The following is a 19,317-nucleotide window of genomic DNA, read 5'->3' as shown; positions in this document are numbered from 1 at the left end:
CTAAGAACAACCAGTTGAGGGAAAAAGCACAAACCAGGGAGCCCTCAAAACTTTATCTTAATTTGAATATCCTCAGATATCAACCAAAGGGGCTTTGTGAGACAAACCACGGGCCACTCAGATTGCTGGATTACCAAGTATGTTCAGCCAATAGACTCATAAATTGAGGAGAAGAAAGGGGAATCTCAATGCTTGTAATAAAGGTGTTTGAGCGCACTACTGTGACCCAATACTTCAAATCATCAGATATCACAGAAACAACCAGTATTAAAATAATTCCAAAACATACCAGGGAAGAGTTTGAAGGCTAACACAGAAGGAAAAGACTTACACACATACACACACACACACACACACATATACATAGGCACTGCATTTTTACAATATATAGGTGAGAAAGACACAGAAATACTTGACAGTTTTGTGTTTATGTGTCTCTCTTTGTGTATATCCATCTAACACATTCTACTGTACTATAATATTTACTTGATTTACATACACAATCCACCTTTCTCTTGGAAGGAAGGCGATATTTTTTACTATTTTGTTCACAAGTCAATTTACAACAGTTAGACGTGCCTAGCATACATAAGACAATCTATAAACTGTCTTCAAATATGTTGAATGCATTTGTGTTTCCTCTTTTCTTCGGAGGCACAGAGAGAAAAATTTAAAGTCCATAAGCTAGTTTATAGGAATCATGTTAGACGGTGCATTTTAAGAAAAAAAAAATTACATATTTTTTTCCACATCCTTTGTCCTGCATATTTTACATCCTTGTTCCTCAAGCTATAGATCAAGGGATTCAACATGGGGATAACAAGGGTGTAAAATATGGACGCCACTTTATCAGTGTCAAAGGAATGACTGGACTCAGGTTGCACATACATAAATATCAGAGTCCCATAGAACACGGTGGCCACTGTCAGGTGGGACCCGCAGGTGGAGAAGGCCTTGTGCCTACCCTCAGCTGAGTTCATCCTGACGATGGCTACGAGGATCAGGAGGTAAGACACAATAACTATCAAAAGGGATGAAATCAAATCAAAACCGGCTAAAATCAGAATAATCATTTCAGTTTCATGTGTATTTGAGCAAAGCAAAGATATCAAGGGGAGACTGTCACAGTAGAAATGACTAATGACATTGTAGCCACAGAAGGACGAACTAAAAATCTTTATGGTGACTATAAGAGACACAAATGTGCTGTAGAGATAGAGGATGGCCACCAGCACCTGACACACCCTTTGTGACATGATGACTGGATAGAGCAGAGGGTGACAGATGGCCACATAGCGGTCGTAGGACATTGCTGTTAGAATAAAAAGTTCACTAACAATGAACACAAGAAAGAAAGCGAGCTGTATAGCACAAAAATAATAGGAGATTGTATTTTGATCCACAACAAAGTTGACTAGCATTTTGGGTCCTACAGTTGTTGAATAACCCAGATCGGTGAGAGCCAGGTGTTTGAGGAAGAAGTACATGGGTGTTTGTAGCCTGGAGTCCATCTGGGTGAGGATGATCATGCCCAGGTTGCCCACCACTGAGATCATATAGATGATGAGGAAGAGCCCAAATAATGGAGCCTGCAGCTCAGGACGGTCTGTGATTCCCATGAGAATGAATTCATTGAGCATTGTTAGATTATGTGTTTCCATGCAGACTTATCAGGAAACCTATTCTGGATAGAGATATCAGCATGGTCAGTAGATTTCATGTGCTATCACCTGGGTGAAATTTAGTATGCAAAACTCATGTAAATAAAATACATCCAAACTTTCCAATTTCAGATATTTGAAAATGCAGCCATCTCCCCCAAGGCTAGTATAACATAAACATAGACAGTCAGTGGTCCTCAACTGGAGGCAATTTTATTGTAACTGAATGTCGTTTTATCGATATCTAGAAGACATTTTGGTTGTCACAACTGGAAGGTGGGGCTCTGTGGGCTTGTGATGATTAGAGGTCAGTTTTGTTTCTAAACAGCCTGCAATACCCAATATTCAGTTAGAAATAGCAATAATGCCAAGTTTGAGAGACCAGAATGGTATAGATAGATAAGTAGATAAATAAGAGAGAGAGAAATAGATACTAGGTAGATACAAAAACATATATGTATATAAATATAGATATAGATATAGACATAGGTACACACAGGAAAATTTTTTTAAATCAAAACTATGTTAAAAATTTGACTGTAACACATAGAAACCATACAGTACAATGTTTTAAAGTTTTCAATTAGTCGTTGATATAATTGCAATTACACAGCGGCATTTATAAATTGTAGTTAATACTATAACTTAATATACACGTCAATATATAATCAATTATACAATTATATAATAAATACAATAAAAATTTAAAATCCCCAATTCTCAAAAATATACAGAACCCACTACTTCGATACATATTCCCATAAAATCCTTTACACCTACAGGTGATACAGGGTGACACAGTTGTCACAATTGGCACTGTGTGTGTGGGCATGTGTATAAATTAAAAAAAAAACTATAATGGATTACAGCTGAGAATGATTTGTCTTTGTGGCATAAATATATGAGGTAGATTTATATAGATAAGGTCTGTTATACCTCCACTTATGGCATATATGAGGGCTACTCTGGGCCAGTAATCTAACTTAGCTAAAACTCTTCATTCTCATATACAAAACAATACTTCCTTGCGTAGGGCTCTTGAGAGGGATAAATGAAAATTGAATGATGCAATGTGCCGGTGCTACTTGAAAATCATGTACGTAGTGTTTGTTTGCTTGTATTATTTTTTTAAGTTTATTTATTTATTTTGAGACAGGAAGAGATAGAGGAGGGACAGGGAGAAGAAGAGACAGAATGCCAAGGAAGTTTCATGCCATTGGACTAGAACTCTGTGTGGGGCTCAAACTCATGAACTATGAGATCATGACCTGAGCCAAGATCAACAGTTGGACACTTAACCGACTGAGCCACCCAGATGCCCCAGTTTTTTCTTCTTCTTCTTTTTTTTTTTTTAATGGTAGCACTAACTTAGCTCAAAGCAGGTCTCATCACATATTTGTAGGTAAACTCTTCTGGACTATGAAATATCTTCTTTGTCCATGCTATGAGGATGAACAGGTGCAGAATACGTCAAGTACGATCAAATGCAGCTTAATGCAGGCCCTACCCTGAGCCCCTTCTCCATAACTACATTGGACAGTCAAGGTGATATTCTTTTAATTACTTGCCTTCTAATTTCCTTAACTGTTTTGACAAAATATAAAAATAAGTTTCTTTTGATATAAATTTTCTTAAAAAAAGTAATCTTCCCCAAGGAACATTTTCATGTCAATTATAGTCATGTACTAACATGCACATGACAAATCAAATACACTTCATCATGCGAGAACCCAAAGAGAATGAGGAAATCTGGGCCCATTGGGAGAATGAGCAGCCGTGGGCATTGTTTTCATATAATAAAGATTCATAAAAAAAACTCCCTTTGGATAAAGAGACATTGTACTTTAAAAAACTGTTTAAAGTTCCCATGGAGGTGAATTAAATGCACTAAAGATGAGATATACATGGATTCTTTGATATTCCTTTAAGTTCTTCTAGACCTTAAGGCCACAGGAACTTCTCCAAACTATAATATAACACAAAACACAGATATACGTTTTAACCAAATAAAAATGTAACTAAATATCCCTAACAATATACAGATTAGGAATATAACAGTAAGAAGGGGATGGCAGATTAAGGCAAGAGAAGTATTAAATTTAAAATATTGCCAGTATGAATACTTCCTTAAGAAAAAAAAATAGAAATGATACTAGATATAATGAAACATACATTGTGACATAATCGATACATTATAATGTAGTTACATTACATACTTACAGCAGTCTCTGATCTATAAGAAAATAAAAACATACAAGTGTAAATAAAACATTAAATAAAAAATGGGTACATAAAATTTGCGCTTAACTCATTTAAAATATTGCTGCCAATATTGTGACATCCTGATAACCTGCCTTGCCTTGATGCACACACCTTTCTTCCATCATAAAGACGGAAGCATGTATCAGTCGATAGTAATTTTAGAAAAATATCTTCTGCAAATTCAATAAGGAGTGGTATCAATCTTAACTTTTGTTTGTTTTGTTTCATTTTAAAAATATGAAAGACTAAGAAAAAGCATACTTGGTATGTTCCAAGTTTTCTCTAAGGTAAGGAAAGATCAACACGTTTTGTTTTATTTTTCTCTAAGTTTTAGAGTTCTAGGGAAAGGACCAAATTGTTCACAGTGTAACATTTTTGTTGAATACCAATTGTTATTTTTTTTAAACTGTATTCTTTGAAATAATTATATCTGCTTCCCATTAAATTCCACTCACATTGTAGCACATGCTGAACACCGTATCATTGCCATAAAACGGGGTACCTGAAAGTCTGCAAGTCTCCAAATAATGCTTTTCACATGTCAGTGTGAGGTAGAATACCCTCTCTCCCTTTCCTGTCTCATCAAGAGATCTGGAAAGAATCATATTTATATTTTTATTTAAATAATCACTAAATCTTAAGTTATATGGAAAGGGTCACAAAAAAGAGCCTGGGGTCACTAAATAACTAAGAGTTTGGAAGGACCTCAAAATGAAAGACGGAGCACCTGCGGCCTCTTAATTTCGCCAAGTTTTAAAAACGAGTATCTCTTTATTTACGCTTCACTTGATCTCTGTTTCTGTCTGCATTGGAGATACAATTAATTCTGTAAAATGAATATTTTGTAAGCAATAGCGTGATGTTTCCATGAATAGTTTGTCGATCCAGGTAAAAATACTCGCACAGTAGGAAGAGAAAAGGGTAGGCATCCTATTCCTGCTTAGGCATTATGGAGTAATAAAAGCAAAAATGAAAACAGAACAGAACAAAATCCCCCCAACCAAACAAAAAATACTAAAACATAAATGGCAACTTGTTGCTACAGCTTTGCTATTGAATTCAAGCCGAACTTTTCCTACGTCACTTGATCATTGTTGGTGTTGGTAACATAAGATACCCCATGAAATCTTCTATCATTTTACCTGGAATGAAGCCTCTGTCTTGACTCCCTCTGCGTTTCTTACATGGCATATTGAGAGCAATTTATGGCTTTTTTTTTCAGCTTTTGAGACTCTCCCTGAGGAGATTATCCCAAAAGTATTTGTGAGCATAACAAAATGTCTGGAGGTTGTCCTTTAATTATCAGAGAAAATGTGTATTTATTGTCTTTTCTCTCTGTCTTTCTTTTCTTTCTTTTTGACTTCCTTTCTGAATTCCTTCCTTCCTCTCTCCTTCCTTCCTTCCTTCCTTCCTTCCTTCCTTCCTTCCTTCCTTCCATTTTTTTACTCTTGGTTACCTTTCCATTTGTATGCATGGGACTCTTGATTAAAATATCATATCTATAGGGCATCCCAAAAGGAATCTGCATTTTCACAATGGTCTCTTGAAATGAATAGCGCAGCGGAGAAGTGTTTACACACTGTCCTATGACCTTATTTTTAAGTTTTTAGGGTATCGAAAGAATACATTATGCAAATATGAGATGCTGCTTCTTTGATTGGTGGCTCTTATTGTTTTTACTTTTCCTGAAGGGACAGAAATTAGTTACTGTTATTCCTCACTTTATTGCAAATTTCCAACTGTCTGTTCATCGTTCTCTTGTATTTTTGCTTTTTTTCCTTTTACTGCATATTGCACCATTTCAGTGATTCCATTCTGTTAACCCTCAACCTTAAATAGATCTATTCCCTTGCCACAAAATTCCATTCAGCTGTCTCCTTATAGCGACACCTCCCACCTCCACTTCTGCCACTGTTACTAATTCCTGGCAACCAATGATCTCTTTTCCATCATTATATTTTTATCTTTTATAAATATGTTTTATAAATAATATACCATTTGTGGGGTGCCTGAGGGTCTCAATCTGTTAAGGGTTCCATTCTTGATTCTGGCTCAGGTCATGATCTTTGGGTCATGGGAGGGAGCCCTGCGTGGGGCTCTGCCCTGGGCATGAAGTCTGCTTTAAGATTCTCTCTCTCCCTCTGCCCCTCTCCCACTCATGCACACTCTCATGCTCCTTCTCTAAAATAAAAAAAAATCCATTTGTAATTTTGTAAAAAAATGTTCATTCATTTTTTAGAGAGAGAGAGAGAGAGAGAGAGAGAGAGAATATGTGAGGGGGGGCAGAAAAAGAGGGGGCAGAGGATCCAAGGCAGGCTCTGAGCTGACAGCAGCAAGCTGGAGGCAGTGCTCGAACCCACCAACCGTGAGATCATGACCTGAGCCAAAGTTGGATGCTCAACAAACAGACCCCCAGGTGCCCCTACCATTTTTAATCTTTTTAGATTGAATTTTTTAACTCACCAGAATTCTCTTGAGATTCACTTGTATTTTGTGTATATAAATCATTTGTTCCTTTCTTGTTACTGAGCAGTATTGCACAGTATTGATTAATTTAATCATTCATTCACTGAAAGGCATTTGAGTTCTTTCCAGTTTTCAACTATTAAGAGTAAAACATCTGTAAATGTTCACTTAAACATGATTATGTGAACACAGATTTTCATTCCCTTGGGATGGGTATCCAAGAGTGAGATTTATAGGTTGTTTTAATTTGGATCAAGTCCAGTTTACCAGTACAGTAAAACCTTGGATTTCAAGTAACCTGTTCTGCGAGTGTTCTCCAAGAAGAGCAAACATTTTAAATAAATTTTAACTTGATAAATGAGTGATGTCTTGCATAACAAGTAGTACATGATGCCAAACATCACATGATCACAATTGAGCCAATGGTTCCTCTCTCTCTCTCTCTCTCTATCTCTATCTTTATCTCTTGCTGTAGGATTGTGGGTGATCATCTTCCATGCTTGGATGGAAGTAGGAAGAGAAAAGGGTGTTTTCTCCCTTTTCCCAGGCCGTGGTGTTTGGCAGAACATTGGTGATTTTTCAGAACATTGGAAGGTGCCCACAACTGGCTCTAGTGCATTTATTCTCACTTCAAAGAACCTATGGGAAATTCTTTGCTTTTCCATACAAGGGTAAGCTTAGGAATGCTTTGCCTCCTTCTAGGTCAGGCTGACTGCAGACCCTTTCCTTTGCTGCCTTACTGACAGTTATATTAGATACAGTATATGACAAGAGTTTATAAATACCATACTGTAGTCAATAATTGTGCAAGAGTATACAATAGTCCCCATGCAGAAAAAGTTGAAAAGAAAGGTGGTGAGAAGAAGGAGAAGATCAAGGTGGAAGTTAAGAAGAAAATCATGGAGAAGTACAAATGAGGTATGTGAGTGGCCGAAATTACAAGATTTTATAAGAAGTCTATGTTGACCACTTGCACAATATTAAAGAAGAAAGAAGAAACAAGGGGGCTAGATGCCACAAAAGGAGTCATGAGAATATTAAAGCAATGTCGATGTGTTCTGGAAGATGTAGAAAAGTCGCTCCTGGTTTGGATGAACAAGAAGTAACTGGCAAGTGATACTATGACTGAGAACTTTATCTGCAGGAAGGCAAAGGCCTCGTACACCAACCTCGTGAGTAAACTGCCACGCACATCAACAGAAAACAAAGAAGACTTCAAGGCAAGCAGGGGATGGTTTGGTAATTTTAGAGAGGTGGCATCCATATTGTTGTGAAGCATGGACAGGCTGTCAGTTCAGATGCTGAGGAAGCTGAGGTGTTTGCTACTGAATTCCACAGGTTCATAGTTTCTGAGTGTTACCTGCCGGGGAAAGTTTTTAACTGAAATGAGATGGGGCTTTTTTGGAAAAAGATGCCAAAGAGGACTGACCTTACAGAAGAAGAAAATACAGTGCCTGGTCACAAGCCCGTGGAAGACCATCTCACCCTCTTGCTCTGTGCTAAGGCAAGCAGGGATTTCAAAGTCAACCCCCGACTCATGTATCATTCTGAGAATCCATGAAGCTTCAAGAAATGCAAGGTGCAGAAGAGCCAGTTAAACGTGATGTGGAGGTCCAACAGCAAGGCTTGGGTCATTGCCATCTTGTTTGCTGAGTGGATCAATGAGGTCTTCAGTCCTTCAGGGAAGAAATACCTTTTAGAAATGAATCTGCTGCTCAAAGCCTTGCTGGTTATGGATAATGCTCCTGCTCATTCTCCAGACTTGGATGATGTCTTCCTGGAGGAATTCGATTCGTTAATGTCAAGTTCCTTCCTCCCAACCCCACTCCAATGCTCCAGCCCATGGATCAGCAGGTCATTTTGAACTTTAAAAAGCCTTATACCAAAGCACTATTTCAGCAGTGCTTTGAGGCGACCCAAGGAGCAAACCTAACCCTCTGAGAGTTTTGGAAAAATCATTTCCACATTGCAAACTACCTCAAGATCATCAAAAAAGCCTGGGATGGGGCCACCAAGAACCCTCAGTTCTACGTGGAGAAAACTGGCCTGATTGTGTTCTCGGACATGTCTTAGAGGGGCCTTGCTCATGAATAAGAGCCACCTGTTGTCAGTGACATTGTGTCCTTGGAGAAGACCAGGGGACTGGAGGTGAATGAGGACGATATTCAGGAGCTGGTGGAGGAACATGGCCAGGAGCTGACCACCGGCGAACTGATGGATCTGCATTGGGAGCAACCAGAAGAGGTTACGGAGGAGATCTCGTCTGCAGAGGAGGAGGAGAAAAGGGCGGAGGAATCCCTTGCTTCTGATGAGATTAGGGAGACGTGTAAAATGTGGGAAAGGCTTCAAAATTTTGTAGAAAAGCACCACCTGAATAAGGCTGTAGCAGTGCAAGCGATGGATCTGTTTAATGACAGGGCAATGCCATATTTCCATGAAATCTTCAAAAGGAGGCAAAAGCAAGTGTCATTGCATAGGTTCATTGTTAAAGTTGCACAAAAAGAAAAAGATTCCATTGAGCCAATAGACAGCAGGGATTCCAGCAGTGATAGGAAATGTCATCCTGCACAATAACCTTCCCCTCCCTTGTCTCCCTCACACCAGCCACAAAGGTTTTCAAAAGTAAGTACAGGTTAATTTGTTTATTTTTCTTTACATTTTGTATTTTATTATTTTGTATTATGTTACAGTATGGTAATCATTTTTATATGAATATTTTTGGGTTCTGGAATGAGTCATCTGAGTTTCCATTATTTCTTATGGGGAAATTCACTTTGATATACAAGTGCTTTGGAATACAAGCATGTTTCCAGAAAGAATTATGCTTGCAAACCAAGGCTTTACTGTCTTTATAGTTTATGCTTTTGATGTCATGTCTATAAGCTCTTCACTGGCCTGAGGTCCCAAATACAGGTTTTCCCCTACGTTTTTATCAAAACGTTTTATAGTTTGCCATTTTCCATTTAACTTGCTATTCATTTTTTTGTTAAATTTTTGTATAAGGTTTAAGTTAGCATTATTTGTTTATTTTTTGCCTCTGTATTCCCAAATACAGCACCACTATTTTTTTAAGGCTATTCACTTCTTTTGAACAACCTTTGTATCTTTATAAAATTTTAGCTGAACTTTTGCATCTTTATAAAATTTTAGTTGAACTGTTTAGTTGACAGAATAGAGGTCTAGTTCTGTCCATTTATGTGAGATTCATTTATGTGGTGGTATCTCCACCAAAGTCCCACGGACTTGATTATTGTGGCTATGTAGTAAATCTCTACATGGAGTGGATTGTTTTCTTTCTCACTATGCTACATTTTATTTTATTTTATTGTTATTTTTTAAATGTTTACTTATTTTCAGAAAAAGCAAGAGGGGGGGAAGGAGGGAGAGAGAATCCTAAGCAGGCTCCATGCTGCCAGGGCAAAGCTCATCGCAGGGCTCTATCTCACAAACCATGAGATCATGACCTGAGCCAAAATCAAGGGTTAGTTTCTTAACTGACTAAGCCACGCAGAAGACCCTCATTATGCTCCGTTTTAAAATGTGTTTCATCTCTGCTAGGTCCTTAAACTGTCATGTACATTTCAGTATAAGTTGCTACTACAAAAATCTTGCTAAGTTTACATTAAATCTATAGATTGGTTTGTAAAGAATTGATATTTTTACTGTATTGAGTCTTCTAATCTCTGAACTCAATGTGCCTTCTAATTTATTCAGATCTTTTTTTGATTTCTTTACTACTTTGTACTTTTCTGCATATAGATCTTGTACATGATTTGCTTGTTTCTAATTACATATTTCAGTATACGTGATGAATTTTGAATGTTTTATTTTTTATTTAGTTTGGAATATATGTAAATTATAATACTTATTGTATATAATATATAGTATTATATAATATATAATATTATATATAATACTATATAATATTTGTTCATTAATCATATATCATGTTACCTTACTGAACTCACAGTTGTTTTAAACTTTTGTTTTTCAGATTCGTGGAGATTTTTTTCATTAGATAACATATCATTTGCATGTAAGGATCATTTCATTTTTTTTGTTGTTTTGATTTCCAAGTTGTAAATATTCTATGTGTTTTTCTTGCACTTTCTGGGAATTGTTTGATCTGCTTTATGTAAATATAGGTGATTTTGCATTTTTAGATTTTTTTTGTAAATGTAATTGTAAATTACTTAGCCTTTTTGTTTTGCCATCTTTTACTCAGCAGAAGTATTCTGAGATCATCCATATTTTTGGATGTACCAATAATTTATTACTTTTTTAAAAAATTTAAATGTTAGTTAGCATGCAGTGCAATATTGGTTTCAGGAGTTGAATTCAGTGATTCATCTCTTATACACAATACCCAGTACTCATCACAACAAGTGCTCTCCTTAATTCCCATCCCTCATCTAGCCCATCTCCAGCCCCCGCCCCCCCCCATCAATTCTTAGTTTGTTCTCTATTTTTAAGAGTCTCTTGTGGTTTGTTTCCCTCCTTCTCTTCACTGAGAGTAGCATTCACTTGCTTGGATATCCTACGGTCCATTCTCATGGACATTTGGCTTGTTTCTAGTTTGAGGCCATTACAAATAAAACTTAAAAACTGAAGGGGAAGAAAAATTTCTCGTTTACCACCTTAACGTTTCCACCTTGGCCTGAGATCTAACTGGCACAAGAGATAATAGGACACAAGCATACAGATTTTGTTTAGTAAATTTTTACATGTATGTGGGAGTCTTCACAAGAAGTATGAAAACCCAGCGAACTGGCAGGATCAAGTATTTATCTACTAAGTTAAACAAAGAGTGGCATTTGTAGGGGCGGGTACCTGGGTGGCTCAGTTGGTCTGACTCTTGGTTTCAGGTCGGTCATGATCAATTGTTTGTGGATTTGAGCCCGGCATGAGGCTGCGCACTGACAGTGCGAATCTGCTTGGGATCTTCTCTCTCTCTCTCTCTCTCTCTCTCTCTCTCCAAATAAATAAACATTAAAAAACATAGTGGCAAGGAGTCTGGGTGGCTCAGTTGGCTGAGTGTCTGACTTCGGCTCAGGTCATGATCTCGCGGTTCATGAGTTCAAGCCCCGCATCAGGCTCTGTGCTGACAGCTCAGAGCCTGGAGCCTGCTTCGGATTCTGTGTCTCCACCTCTCTCTGCCTCTCCCTGCTCATGTCTCTCTCTGTGTGTCTTGCCCTCTCAAAAGTAAATAAATACCAAAAATTAAAAAGATAATAAAATAAATGGAAAAATAGTGGCTATTGTAGAAGATTAAAATATTTAGGGGGACTAAAAACAGGTAAGAATTATTTTATCAGGCTCTGCACAGGTTTCTTCTGGCTTCGAGCCTCGGTCTCTGGTGATGAGAATGGTTTTCCTTCTGGTATAAGGTGGTCATTGTTCACATGGGAATTTCATTTTCTGCTTTCAGAGGGAAAAAGGAAGTTCAGAGTGCCCGTCTTGCGCTACCTGTGTTTTCTGCATCTTTAGCTCAAAGTAATCAATATGCCAAAGCAACACATTTGGAAGTGACTTGTTCTGAATCTTCCAGTTGCTATGGGCATTTGGATACAGGTCTTATAAGATGTGTTGCCATTTCTCTTATAGAAAAAGCGTGAGAGTGGAAAGTCTCAATAATGTATTAAATTTATGTTTAAGTTTTAAGACACTGATGCTTATAACAAACTATTTTCAAATATTGATACTATTTTACTTTTCCATCAAACATGCATGAAAGATTCTAGTTTTCTGTATACTCACCAACATCCTGGTATTCTAATAGATCTAGACTGTTATCTCATTGAGGTTTTAAATTTTTTGTTGATGTTTATTTATTTTTGAGAGGGAGAGAGAAGAGACTGAGAGGGGTAGGGGCAGAGAGAGAGGGAGACAGAATCTGAAGTAGGCTCCAGTCTCTGAGCTGTCAGCACACAGCCTGTTGCATGGCTCGAAGTCACAAACTGCAAGATCACGACCTGAGCCGATGCTTAACCGACTGAGCCACCCAGGTGCTATTTGGTGAAGTATTTTCCAAATGTTTTGCCCATTCAGGAGGGCAATTATTATTACCATTGAGTTTTGAGATCTCTGTGTATGTTGTGGAATGAGTCTTTTACGAAATACGTTACTTGAAACTCTTATCTTCCAGAACATAAATTGGTTTTACACCCTCTTAAGAGTATCTTTTGAAGAGTAGAAGATTTCATTTTCATGTTGTACAATGTATCAAAATTCTATTTTGTTGGTTTTACTTTGGGTGTTGTATCTAAGCAGTCTTCATGCAACCCAAAATCATGAATATTTTCCACTATGTTTTCTCCTGAAATTTTTAGATTTTAGGTATTATATTTATATCTGTGATCCATGTTAGGTGAATCTTTATATGAATTATGGGTCACCATTCAATATTTTGTGTATATATAGTTTATATATATATGCATGTATATATATGATGTATATATATATACATATATTTTAAAATATATTTAAAATATATTTTATATATGTATATATATATTGTAGATATGTACATATACAAGTATACACATGTATATATATGTATATATAAAATTAGTCCATCATCATTTGTTGAAAGATCTGTTCTTTCTTCAACAAATGGCCTTTTTCTTTGACCTTGTGGAAAATTTGTTGTTCACATATGCATGGGTCCTTTTCTGGTCTATCAGTTTTGTTTCATTGATCTAATCATCAATTTTTATACCAGTGCCAAACCCTTTTGACAACTGTAGCTTTGGAATGAGGCTTGCAATCAGTTAGTGTTTTTCATAATGTTTATATTACAACTCTGTCTCTTTTTTTAAGTCAATTCAGCTATTCTAGGTCTTTGCATTTCTTTCTGTATTTTAGTTTCAGCTTCCCAGTGCTTACCAAAAAATAATGCCTGCTTGGGTTTTTGTTGGAGTTGCCTTGAATCTATAGATACATTTGAGAAATTTTTTCAACAACATTGAATATTCCAGAAAATAAACATAGCTTCTCTCTCACTTACTTACATATTCTTTAGTGGCTTATAAGGATTATTTTTAGTTATGTGTACAAATATTTTTTTTCATGTTTATCTTTAAGTATTTTATAGTTTTGATATGTTCGTAGCAGGTATTTGAAATTCCATTTCTACTTTTTCCTGGGTAGTCTATAGAAATTAACCATTATTTTGCATACTGATCCTCTTTTTTGAAACCACAATAAATTCACTTTTCAGTTCCATTACTTTTTTTCTGTAGGCTCCATTAGATTTCTACCTGTACAATCCTGTCGTTTGCTAATAAACAAAGGAAGTTTTGCTTCCTCCTTTCCAATCTGTAGACTCTCTATTATGTATTTATTTTTTCCTTGCCATGTTGTGTTGAACATGAAGTCCGACACAATGTTGAACAGAATCAGAAAGAAGAGTCCTCCTTGTCTTGCTTGTGTTCTTATGGAAATGTATTTCATTCTTTTAATATGCGATATACTGGTTTATGTATATGTAGGTCTATGTAGGTTTTTCATCAGTGCTCCTTATCAGTTTTAAGAAGTCCCATTTAACACTAGCATGGCCAAAGTTTTTATTTTTAACAAACATTAAAACCCCACTTAATACTAGTATGGTCAAAGTTTGTATTTTTAATGGATATTGAAACTTTAAAATGTTTTGCTGCATTTATTGAGATGCCAACTTTTTTTTCCTCTTCTCATTTTTAATATGGTGATTTTATTTTTGACTGTCAAATCATCTGTACATTTCTGGGGTAAGCCTAATTCTGCGCATGATTGTTTTTACCTACTGCTAGATTCCATTTGCTGGAACTCTTGGAACCATTGCGTAAGCAATCATAACTTATATTGTTCTGTTGTTTTCTTTCCTTATGATGTTTTTTGCTTTTAATATTAAGGGAAAGCACTCCTCAAAGAAAATTGACTTTTCACTTCAGTTTTCTAGAAGAAAATGTATGGTAATTGGTTATTCGTTTTACCTAACATTTAGTAGAGTTTCCCAGTCGACTCCTGGGCTTGATTTTGGACTGGTGACAGTTATTTTTCATAAATATTTCCATATTGAGATTCCTTTCATCCTGAATTTTTTAATACAGTATTTCTTAGGGTCCATAAATATGAAAATATATAACACACCTATTCTTAATATCCTAACCTAAAACACAGATTTTTTAAAGACACCCGTAGTGTCTCTAAATTTTTTCTACCTTTTATATTCTAAATTTTGTCAATCTTTCTGAATCATCTTTGATTAATATGTAAATTTGTAACATTCTTCATAATATCATATGCAAATTTCAGTTATGTACCAAGCATTGATTTTTTAATTTTTCCATTTTATGGAAAATATTATACTTCCTGAAATTATTTATAGGTGTACTTAATAGTAAAATATAGACTAACTTCTAAAATAAAATATATCATTAAAATTTGTAAATCTCAATGTATTTTGTTCTGTTTCTGGTTTATCATTTGAGGGAATATGAAAGGTACAAGATTTGTTTTAGATGTGGGATAGCAGGTTATGTAGAGTTAGCTTATAGTTTTCAAATTCAGGTATTGGAGACTTTTACCTTCTTCTATTTCAAAAGTTATAATCATTTACTAAGGATAATATGGGGAAATATATAACCAAAAATATCAGTGTAAGCATTTTCATAATCTTGGCAGCCACCAATAATGAGTTTTTGCCTCTAGGAAACAAAATATTTCCATGTATTTATATTCCAGAATTCATGATCAGTGCATATTTCTTCTTAATAAATTAAAAAAAATAATGACATAAATTCTTTAGTGTATCCTCAGATAAAGATATACATATAGTGGAGTTTTTTGTTCCAAAGAGTTATTTTGATTCAAATTTGACTGACTATATAGAATATTTTATTCCATGATGGAGGACAGAGAAAACAGCCCAATCTCTCTGTGATGTAAGTAAATTTCCATGAGTGATAAAAATGCTAGAAGTAAACAAAAGGTGGAAATTCAGAATGGTTAGGAGGAAGTTTTCCAGGATGTGTAACCTATACTATATAAGTTGTTTCATACCTTACTAAACTTTCACTAGAAATATAGTATAGGCCAAATTATGGGATTATCTCTTTGTGCTTCTTAGCTAGGGATCATCAAATCAATGCAGTGAAACAGTGGATCCCAATAAAAATATATCACAAGCTTATAAGAACCAATACCAAAAAAGTTATCCCATGAAAAAGGCAACAAACCTAATTCAACATAGAATAGACTTCTTATGCAAAGACACAAAACCAATTAGAAAATGAATTTTAAGCTATAAGTATTTTTATTTTTCAGAGATAAGAAAGTGTAACAACCTCATTAGACAAACACATCACTTAGAGATCAAGACCCCAATAAACCATAAAATAAAAAAATTGGAAGCTTCTATGGGAGACCTCAAGAAATTTATCTTTCTTTTCTCCAGCTTTATTGAGGTATAAAGGACATATAACATTGTGTAAGTTTAAGATGTACAGTGTGTTGATACACTTATGTGTTGAAATATGACTAAAATTTAACATTGGCTGAAGTCTCCAGCATGTCACATGAGTACCATTTGTTTTTTGCATGGATAATATTTAAGATTTACTCTCTTAGCATCTTTAAAGTATATAATGGAGTGTTTTTAACTATAATCAAGAAAATTGATCTTAATTTGTATATCTACTGGTATAGAGAAATGGACTGATTAAGACAGATGAAATGCGGCACTGATGTCGTGAGTTACTACATATCTAAGTATGTTGAGTCAATAGACTTTCTAGGGCTTATCTATAGAAACAACTGCAACTGATGAGAAGAGCAGGACCTCGAAATCCCCCACGTGGTGCTGGGGCGTTTGAGCGAATTCACATGACTGATGACTTCCAATCATAGTGCTACTTTGAGCCTCCTTGAAGCCTTGAAGTTTGATTTCAACACATGCCATAAGAAGAGTATAAAGGCTAAAGGAGAAGAATTTGCTTACACAAACACACAAGCACAAACACAAACACACACACTGGGAGATTCATTCTATTGGTTGAGAACAACGCAAGAATCATTTGAACTCTCTTTTTGTGCCTCCTCTTCTTCCTCACTCCTGCATGGCATACCCACTATTTTACCTGCATGGAAGACCATATCCTATGGTATATGGAATCTTGACAAATTCCACTATACTATAAATTGTACCTAATTATTATATTTATAATGCATCTCTCTCTCTCAAGGAAGGCAACTATTTTTTCTGTTTGTATGCTAACGTATTTACAACACATAGAAGTGTGATTGGCACTTAGAACACAACTTCCAAATGTATGTTGAACACATTTGTGCTTCCTATGATTCCTTCTAGTGACATACAGAACAAAGTTTGAAGCCCATATCCTAACTTACGGGGATAATATTGTATCTAAACTTTAAGAAAAAAGATTACATAGCTTTTTCCACATTGTTTGTACGGCACATTTTACATCTTTGTTCCTCAAGCTATAGATCAAAGGATTCAACATGGGGATAACAAGGGTGTAAAATATGGACGCCACTTTATCAGTGTCAAAGGAATGACTGGACTCAGGTTGCACATACATAAATATCAGAGTCCCATAGAACACTGTGGCCACTGTCAGGTGGGACCCGCAGGTAGAGAAGGCCTTGTGCCTACCTTCAGCAGAGTTCATCCTGACGATGGCTGTAAGGATCAGGAGGTAAGACACAAAAACTATCAAAAGGGAAAAAATCAAATTAAAGCCTGCTAAGATCAGAATAATCAGTTCAATTTCATGTGTATTTGAGCAAAGCAAAGATATCAAGGGGAGACTGTCACAGTAGAAATGACTAATGACATTGTAGCCACAGAAGGATGAACTAAAAATCTTCATGGTGACTAGAAGAGACACAAATGCACTGTAGAGATAGGGGATTGCCACCAGCACCTGACACACACTTTGTGACATGACGACTGGGTAGAGCAGAGGGTGACAGATGGCCACATAGCGATCATAAGACATTGCTGACAGAATGAAAAGTTCACTAATGATGAACACAAGAAAGAAAGCGAGCTGTATAGCACAAAAATAATAGGAGATTGTATTTTGATCCACAACAAAATTGACTAGCATTTTGGGTCCTACAGTTGTTGAATAACCCAGATCGGTGAGAGCCAGGTGTTTGAGGAAGAAGTACATGGGTGTTTGTAGCCTGGAGTCCATCTTGGTGAGGATGATCATGCCCAGGTTGCCCACCACTGAGATCACATAGATGATGAGGAAGAGCCCGAATAATGGAGCCTGCAGCTCAGGACGGTCTGTGATTCCCATGAGAATGAATTCATTCAGCCCTGTTAGATTATGTTTTTCCATGCAGGTTTAGTAGAAAATCTATTCTGGATGGATACATCATAAGAGTCAATAGATTTCATGTATTATCTCCTTGGAGAGGTTTTAGTATCCCAAATGAGTATAAATAAGATACATCCAAACTATTCAATTTAGGATATTTGAAAATAAACTCATCTGTCACAAAGACTACTATGCATACTTAGAGAAAGAAAGGGAAATGGAAATAGATGAATGGTTCTCATTCCATTCACATTTTATTCCACAATGAATACTTTCCATTGTCTAGAGACATTTTGGTTGTCACATCTGGGAGTTAGGATTCTACCAGCTTCTAATGGCTAGACACAAGTTAAGCTGCTAAATATCTTAATATATCCAATACCTAGGCCATAACAATATTCAGCCAGGAATAACAACAGTAACAAAATTAAGAAACTCTGATGATATAATTAAATAGATAGATGAGAGAGAGAGAGAGAACGAGAGAGAGAAATGATAAATAGGTAGATGATAGATGATAGATAATAGATAATAGATAGATGGATAGATAGATAGATTGATAGATAGATAGATAGAAGTACATAGATATGAATACTAAGGCAAAAATAAAAATCAAGTTAAAAATTTAGGGATCAAAGATATAGGTGATTATTTTACTATTCTTTAAAGTATCATTATTTCTATGATTTATAGGATACAATCACAAGATGACATTTATAAAATACATCAATGATATGGCCTAATACGTATGTCAATTATATAATAAAATTTTTAAACCACAAATTTCCCAAATGCATAAAACCCACTACTTAAAACATGAAAGGTATTATTATGAAACTGGCTGGAACGTTAACACACTTGACAGATATTTGACAAGCGTATGAATAAGAAAAGTATGACAGATCACAGTGGGAATTATTTTTTATGTGGTGAAACATGCCAGGAGATATATGAGAATAAAAGTCTATATGACAATAAAACTCTCATACATAAAATTGACATTTCCTTGAAGAGCTATTGTGTAGACAATGGAAATAGTTGGAAATAATTCTCAAATATCAAGTACACTGTGGGTTTCTGTTTGTTTGCTTGTGTTTTTAAAAAAATTTTTAAGTTTATTTTTATTTATTTTGAGAGACACAGCATGTCAGGGAAGGGGCAGAAAGAGGGAGACAGAGAATCCCAAGGAAGCTCTGCAGTCACAGCACAGAGCCCCAGATGGGGCTTGAACTCTCAAAACCAGGATATTATGACATGAGCCAAGCTGAGAGTTGGACACTTAATCGATTGAGCTACCCAGGTACCCCAGCTGGTGTTTTTTTTTTTTTAATTTTTTTTCAACATTTTTTATTTATTTTTGGGACAGAGAGAGACAGAGCATGAACGGGGGAGGGGCAGAGAGAGAGGGAGACACAGAATCGGAAACAGGCTCCAGGCTCCGAGCCATCAGCCCAGAGCCCGACGCGGGGCTCGAACTCACTGACCGCGAGATCGTGACCTGGCTGAAGTCGGACGCTTAACCGACTGTGCCACCCAGGCACCCCCTTTTTTTTTTTTAATTTTTTTTCAACGTTTTTTATCCAGCTGGTGTTTTT

General features: G+C 36.1%; 2 protein-coding genes across 2 annotated transcripts; both read right to left on the bottom strand.

The window, feature by feature from the left end:
- Positions 1–698: 698 nt before the first annotated feature.
- Positions 699–1,661, bottom strand: LOC124506058 (olfactory receptor 8K3-like). Its single transcript, XM_047072063.1, has one exon. It carries the CDS (start codon positions 1,659–1,661, stop codon positions 699–701), a length of 963 nt encoding a protein of 320 aa, XP_046928019.1.
- Positions 1,662–16,801: 15,140 nt separating this feature from the next.
- Positions 16,802–17,743, bottom strand: LOC124505452 (olfactory receptor 8K3-like). Its single transcript, XM_047071406.1, has one exon. It carries the CDS (start codon positions 17,741–17,743, stop codon positions 16,802–16,804), a length of 942 nt encoding a protein of 313 aa, XP_046927362.1.
- Positions 17,744–19,317: the final 1,574 nt, after the last annotated feature.

This window comes from Lynx rufus, unplaced genomic scaffold (genome assembly GCF_022079265.1).
Source record: "Lynx rufus isolate CCGP_SWC_20201006 ecotype Redwood Valley unplaced genomic scaffold, mLynRuf1.p SCAF_9, whole genome shotgun sequence".
Taxonomy (NCBI): domain Eukaryota; kingdom Metazoa; phylum Chordata; class Mammalia; order Carnivora; family Felidae; genus Lynx; species Lynx rufus.
Note: the sequence above shows the minus strand (reverse complement) of the source record. Positions and strands in the feature narration are given on the sequence as shown.

Coding starts and splice junctions, on each gene's coding strand:
- LOC124506058 (XM_047072063.1), bottom strand. CDS start 1,661: ATGGAAACACATAATCTAACAATGCTCAATGAATTCATTCTCATGGGA.
- LOC124505452 (XM_047071406.1), bottom strand. CDS start 17,743: ATGGAAAAACATAATCTAACAGGGCTGAATGAATTCATTCTCATGGGA.